This window comes from Octopus bimaculoides, chromosome 7 (genome assembly GCF_001194135.2).
Source record: "Octopus bimaculoides isolate UCB-OBI-ISO-001 chromosome 7, ASM119413v2, whole genome shotgun sequence".
In the NCBI taxonomy this organism is placed as follows: Eukaryota; Metazoa; Mollusca; class Cephalopoda; order Octopoda; family Octopodidae; genus Octopus; species Octopus bimaculoides.
Genome location: NC_068987.1, coordinates 89230305 through 89237543, shown reverse-complemented (window position 1 = coordinate 89237543; position 7239 = coordinate 89230305). Strand labels below are relative to the sequence as shown.

The following is a 7239-nucleotide window of genomic DNA, read 5'->3' as shown; positions in this document are numbered from 1 at the left end:
AAAAAAAAAAAAAAAAAAAAAAAAGAAAATAATGGTTTCAAATTTTGGCACAAGGCCAGCAATTTCAGGGGAAAGGGTTAGTTGATTACATCAACCCCAATCCACAACTGGTACTTATTTTAACGATCACAAACGGATGAAAAGCAAAGTCAGCCTCGGACGAACCTGAGCTCAAAGCATAGAGGAAATGCCACTAAGCATCCTATCTGGCATGTTAGCAGTTCTGTCAGCCATCTTAATAATAATAATAATGATAATAAACCTTTCTACTATAGGCACAAAGCCTGAAATTTGCAGGGAGGGGTTAATCAATTGTATTGATGTCAGTGTCCAACTGGTACTTAGTGTATTGCCCCCTCAAATGGCTGGAAGGCAAGGTCAATCTTGACAGCATCTGAACTCAGAACGTAAAGATGGACAAACGGTACTAAACATTTTATTTGGCTAATGATTCTGCCAGCTCACCACTTAGTAATAATAATAATCCTTTCTGCTGGAGGCACAAGGCCTCAAATTTGGGGGGAGAGAGCCAGTTGATTAGATTGACCTCAGTACGCAACTGGTACTTAATTTATTGACCCCAATATTTATTGACCTTGGTGGAATTTGAACTCAGAACATAGCGAATAATAAAAATAATGATAATTCTTTTATTAGCCACACGGGCTCACATACAAAACATTGACATACAACATAAAAGACAAATACAGGACGATGCAATGGTTTTTTGTGTGTGCACAATAACAAAAAAAATTGAATAAATTAAAAACTCCCAATGGGGGGGAGGTGCTTTAAGGTCCTCATGGAAAAACCCACAAAAGCCATGGGTGCCTGAACAGGGCAAGAGCCTGCTTTTTTTTTTACAGGTGCACGCTCAGAATTGGTTCTTTCACAGTGGCCATTCTTCCAACATTCCCCCACCTTTCAACAAACTTGCTACAAGGCAACACTTCCCTCTCCACCGTCAACTAATAATAATAATAATAATGACTGTATCTGTTAAGTATGTCGAGTACAGTTTTGAAATACATTACATACATGGAAAAACTAAAAAAAGAAAAAAGAGAATTATTTTAACAGATTTCAAGATACTTCAGCACATATTTCTTTACCAAAAATGCATTAAAAAAATAATGTGAAATATGCATTAAATCACATGTTTTCAAAGGAATAAAAACAACCCTTAAGAATATTGAAGACTTAAATATTTTTATGCTGCCAAAATTCATCTTAGTTTTATAAATGCTGTTCGATAAAGAAAAAAAGAAAAAGAAAAACTGGTTTAGTTTGTTGACTTAGCACATATTTTTCACGTAAGATACTTTCTTGTTTGAAATTCTCAAAGAAGTGGGTTGGTTTCTATGAAGAATCAAATGCCCATTGCTGGAATGGATTGGTAAAGTGTCTGCTAGCTGGTCTCTTTCTTTGCCTGATTTTCAACACTATCACTTACACATTTAGTAACATAGCAGTGTACACTTCTAATTCTTAGTGCAAAGGTCAGTTTATATTCTGGATATAGAAATTCTAAGTTTTAAAGAAATTACATGCATGTATATGTGTGTACACACACACACACACGAGTACATGTAATGATTGAAACTGTGATGGAAAAAAAAAGCAGAAGCATTTTACATGTATATTTTATGATACAAACAATGTTTGATATTCATGCCCACACGCACACACATAAATAGAGAATACATGACAAGCTTACCTGTGGTTCTTCAGCATCAATATTAAGGCCATTACCAGTTGGAGTAGCATAATAGCTGTGTCTCCATGATGCAATTGGTGGTACAGGGACGTCATCACAATGTTTTAACTGTATAGGTATAGTAACTTGCCAATATATTCGTAACGGACCTTCTAAAACATCAACACCATTTACCTGAAATAATTAACAAATACTTCTAATTAGAGTTAATAATTTTGATAGCTGTATAATCTTTAAGATTTTTTTTATTCTAGAAAACATACAGAGATTAACTACGTATGCAATCTTCAATAAAAATCCTTTGAGCCTAACAAATTATTCCGTCGCTGCTAAAATGTTTAAGAGTGAATGAGATAGATAAATCATAAATAATCAGCCTCTAAATTATCTACTCACATTGGCCCCTTGAGCCACTCCTATCATTTGCTACAGCTATCTCTGTCCCATCTCTAACTATTTCCCACCACACTCTTATGAAACATCCCCCCCATACCCTATTACCCTGTCTAATCCCCTCTGTACCACTTATATTTACTTATATTCATCCCCACTGTACCCTGTAGGTATGTCCCAATACATCTCCACCATCATCTCTCTCTCTCTCTCTCTCTGCCTGTCTTTCTTTCTCTCTACCTTTATCTCTTTTCTCTTCTTCCTTTCTCAATTGGAGTAGTGACTTCAAATGCTGATAAAATGCAACCCCAACACACAAACATCTGGTTCTGTAATACCATAGTTCTACCAATGGTTCTCTATGTCAATGGAAGAGCACTGTGGAAGTCAACAGAAAGCTAGATGCGTTCCACCAAAAACACTTGAGGATTCGAAGAATGTACCATCAGGATGCATGTAACCAATGAAGACATTCAAAAGAAAGCCAATACAAGACAGCTTAGCAAAATCATCACAGAATGAAAATTAAGATTAGTAGGTCACAGACACTGTAGCAAAATCATCACAGAATGAAAATTAAGATTAGTAGGTCACAGACACTGGCCACCAGAACAACACTGTTGTTAAAACAGCTTTCAAATGGACACTACTGGAGGGAAAAATGTAAGAGAGATGACCAAAAAGTACAGGGCATAGAACATTCATAACCTAAACGAGAGAGGCCACTATCACATGGCCGGTGCAGAGAAAACTGCAGCCGACAGAAATCAGTGGCATCAGCTTGTTGCCCAATGTTCTTGAGAGTACAGGAAGTGCTGAACTTCACTAAAGACTTTTGGTCAATTATTTGTAGCCAAATTCATTAATTTGCAGATGTGAATCCCACAAAAACCTTTGAACTGTTTTTTTTTTTTTCCTGTATGCATTCCAGTTCAATGGCTGTGACCATGCTGGAGTACCACCATTATGATCATCTTTTCAATATCCATTCTCATGTGGTTGGCTTTTGATGAATAAAGGAGTCTGATGTTGCTGGTCTCTTGTGGTGATTATTGACTCATCTGGAATCTTGGATAGCAGAAGTCTAGATGCTACTGTGTGTAGATACCTCAGGTTTTATGACAATACATTAAACTGCAGTGGGCCCTTGCATCTCAAGCTATTGGAATACCTGTTCCTTTTTACTCTGTACAAAGTAGTCAGAACCTTTAGCAATCCGCTGGAAGTGAGGTGTGTAATTCTTGATGCTAAAGTTTGGTACCAAACCCTCCAAGATTTTCCATATGTACATCACTAGATATCTTTCGCAACTACACTTGAGAGAGTAGAGTCATAATTCTTTCAGCCTCTCCCAGAAGCTCAACTGTCCCATTAATGCAATCTTCTAGGTGTAGCACCATTGAATTGCTTCAAGTTCCAGTATTAATTTGACACTGTGGAGTGACCATAGTTAACAGCAGTAATCAGATGGGTGGGGGTAAATGGTATAGTTAGTGTATCAGGATTTCTTTCAGCCTATTCTATTGACTTTATCTGCTTCTCAGTAAAGACCATATTTAGAGAGCTAACTAGAATGCAAAACTGATATGACTAATTTCTAAGTAGGTACACATGTTCAGATTTAAGAGGAAAAATGAATGAGTGTAGTGTTTCTGCAATTTTTATGTAGAGACCTAGATGAAGCCATACAAACCTAAAACAACCAGAAATTGAAACCAAATTGCCAATAGATCGCCTCTACTTTGCTCTGTTCAACAAGCCTCTATGTGGTTATTTGATCTGCTAGAAATAATAGTTAAATGCTGTCTAATCCCACTCTGCTGTAATGAGTAAGAAAAAGACATCTCAAGTAATATGTCAAGCCCTCAGACTCTTAGGGCCAGTTACCTGGTTTCCATGATATATAAGTGACCAAGATCACAAGATTCAACCTGGATGGGAAGCTAATCCATCACAGGGTTAGTCGCTCACAGCTGAGTGAACTGAAACCACATCAAATAAAGTGTTTTGCTCAGGAACACAATGCAGTACCTAGTCCAGGAATTGGAACATTGGAACTACGATCATGCAATGATGCCTTAACAATTAGGCCACAGGCCTTCCACATTAGACAACTTCTCAAAGAGGAAATAAAATGACTTTGCTAATGGAATTGGTCAATAAAACAGGCAGGATTGTAACTTCAAGCTGCAAAATATTCATAATACTTATTTACAATTAAAAAGTAAACAAATGAATAAAATCATTGTAACAGCTAAATAAGTAGTAGTAGTAGTAGTAGTAGTAGCAGCAGCAGGGTATATGTAGTAGTGGTGCATCACTGCAGCCACCATTTATTGGGGATTCCCTAACCCTGGCAGATAATGCCTTTGCACCACTCGGTTGACAACTCTCCAAGCCATGGGTGTTTGGGTAGTCATTGCTGGTGAGGGTTTTACAAGATTGGGAGTACAAACCCTACCTAACCTCTTTTAGTCACCCTATTTTACGACACACAGAGGAAACAAGGGGTCTGTTCTTTGACATGCTGGTCCCCACACAACACTAGATCAACATGAAAGGAAGTGTTTTACTCAAGAACACAACATGCCACACAATCTGGGAATTGAACCAATGATCTGGAGATCATGAGTGCAACACTGTAACCAATACTAAGCCACACACCTTTATATATGAAGAATGGTAAAAAAGTTTTAAAAGAGAGAAAAAAAAAACAGAATGAGTATAGAATATGTTTCTATTTAGAAGCTACAGAGTGAAGTTAATTGGCTTCTATAGAAATGGTAATGTGGTTAAGAAGTTGGCTTTTGAGCAGTTTGAGAATTTCCATCAAGCAATGGAATTGAAGTATTTATTCATCAGTCATCTAAGCAGCTTGGCCTTTATTCTGTTGAATCATTCACATAGGTAGCTATATCTTAAGACAAAGTTTAGAAGTAAGTAAATTTATGCAAGCTATGAAGACCCTAATCCAAATGAACATTAGCACTATGCTCTCAAATCAAAAGAGCAGAATGAAACCTTAAAAAGTAGATGTGTGAGAATCCCCCTCCATTCCTTCCTAGACAACGTTTAAATGATGACAACATAAAGGTAATTAAACATGAAAATTAGCAGCTGAACAGTTTCCCATTAAAAGTACTCCAAACCTCACTTTAATTTAATATCCAATAACATTATCATATATATATATATATATATATATGTATACCAGAGTAAGCACATAAATGTGTAACAAGGTGGAAAAAAGAGTACTCAAATACCAGAGGTAGAGTAATATGCTTTATTTAAAAGCAGCAAAAATATAACAAAAGACTGTTACTCAGAGTTTCACGTTCCCATTCATCGGACAGTTTTGTTAGAAAATTTAACAAAACTGTCTGATGAACAGGAACGTGAAACTCCGAGTAACAGTCTTTTGTTATATTTCTGCTGCTTTTAAATAAAACATATATATATATATATATATATATATATATATATATATATATATATACCTATATAAATTTCTGGTCTTATTATTTATATGACTGTCATAATACATCATGTAGATAAACTGATAAAATACTGATTAAACATGCTAGGTCATGTCTGTGAAAGAGTTTAACCAGATTAATTTCACTTCAGTGTAGCTACCAATCATTACCAGCTTAACATTTGCCTTTCTCCCTAGTAGTAGTATATCTCTCCACAAATCCCTATCATTTCAAATCTCTGTAATTCCCTCGTCTCCAATATTTCTTTTCCTGTCACTGCAGCGTCCCCTTACACAGAAAACCACAACAGAAAACTCAACACCCACGCACCACCGAAGAAAAGTTCAATGAAATGTATTTAATTTGTGTTGCTAACAAATACCTTTTCCTACAGACATGCCTCATCAAGTTTTTCAGACATACATATTGAAACATCTGGCAAAGGAAAAACATACACCTAATTTTTTCAGTTTAGCCTCTCAACCCCCTGCTAACTATTTTCTTTCACAACTTCCAAGTCTGTCTCTTATTTCATATTTATTACCACACTATCCTACAGACATGTTGCCTGCAGTCTAAATCTAAATGAAATTCTGCCTCAATAATTGCCTCTGTTGGAAAATAAGCCTAGGTTAGGTTTCCTGTCATCATCCAACCATAGAAAAACAACACAATTCATAAAAATAAAAATTCTAATCAACAGACAAGAATTCAGTGAAACCATTATTATCAAATATTAAGAGGAGCAGAAATACTGAAGGGAGGGAAAAGAAAACAAAAAAAACTTCTGTCATGTTTATCAAGAGCACCTGATGTTGGAATAACTAATTTCTAACTGATTTTGTCTGATTTTTATATTAAACTATTGATCACGTCAAGCAAACAGGAAATGGCAAAGAAATGGTGGAAAATTATTTTAGTTTTCTCAAAAGCAGGGAACTGACAGAACTGTTAGCAAGTCAGATGGGAATGCTTCATTTTTACATTCTGAGTTCAAATCTTGCCTAAATCAACTTTGCCTTTCATCCCTTAAGGGTTGATAAAATAAATACCAGTCAAATATTAGGGTTGAAGTTGTCCCCTCCCTTCAAACTTGCTGACCTTGGACCCTGCAATAGACTGGCATTCAGTTCAGGGGGAATGTTGTGATCTTAGTCACTTGCATGCCATAGAAACTGGTTAACTGGTCCTATGAGTCCTAGGGCTCGGGAAGAAAACGACAGCAGTGAGTGGGATATGTGGAGTGAAATTGCACAGATACAACGTTAATAGCACCATTTGAGCGTGATCGTTACCAAAGTCGCCTTCCTGGCACTTGTGTCAGTGGCACGTGAAAAGACATTCGAGTGAGATCATTGCCAGTGCCGCTGAACTGGCTCCTGTGCAGATGCCATTGCCAGTACCTCCTGACTGGCCTTCGTGCCGGTGGCATGTAAAAGCACCCACTACACTCTTGAAGTGGTTGGCGTTAGGAAGGGCATCCAGCTGTAGAAACTCTGCCAAATCAGATTGGAGCCTGGTGTAGCCATCTGGTTTCACCAGTCCTTAGTCAAATCGTTCAACCCATGCTAGCATGGAAAGCGGACGTTAAACGATGATGATGATGATGATAACAAACACACACACAATTAACCAACTGTAACTATAAGCTAT

At 36.9% G+C, this 7239-nt stretch overlaps 1 protein-coding gene across 3 annotated transcripts in view; it reads right to left on the bottom strand.

Annotated features, from left to right (window-relative positions):
- The window catches only part of LOC106870574 (uncharacterized), a 107969-nt gene that overhangs the window by 19586 nt on the left and 81144 nt on the right, over nt 1-7239 (bottom strand). For all 3 annotated transcript variants that reach the window (XM_014916699.2, XM_014916701.2, XM_014916700.2), the window contains one exon: nt 1718-1891. In XM_014916699.2, the coding sequence (XP_014772185.1) occupies nt 1718-1891 (174 nt within the window). The remainder of the gene's footprint in view (nt 1-1717; nt 1892-7239) is intronic.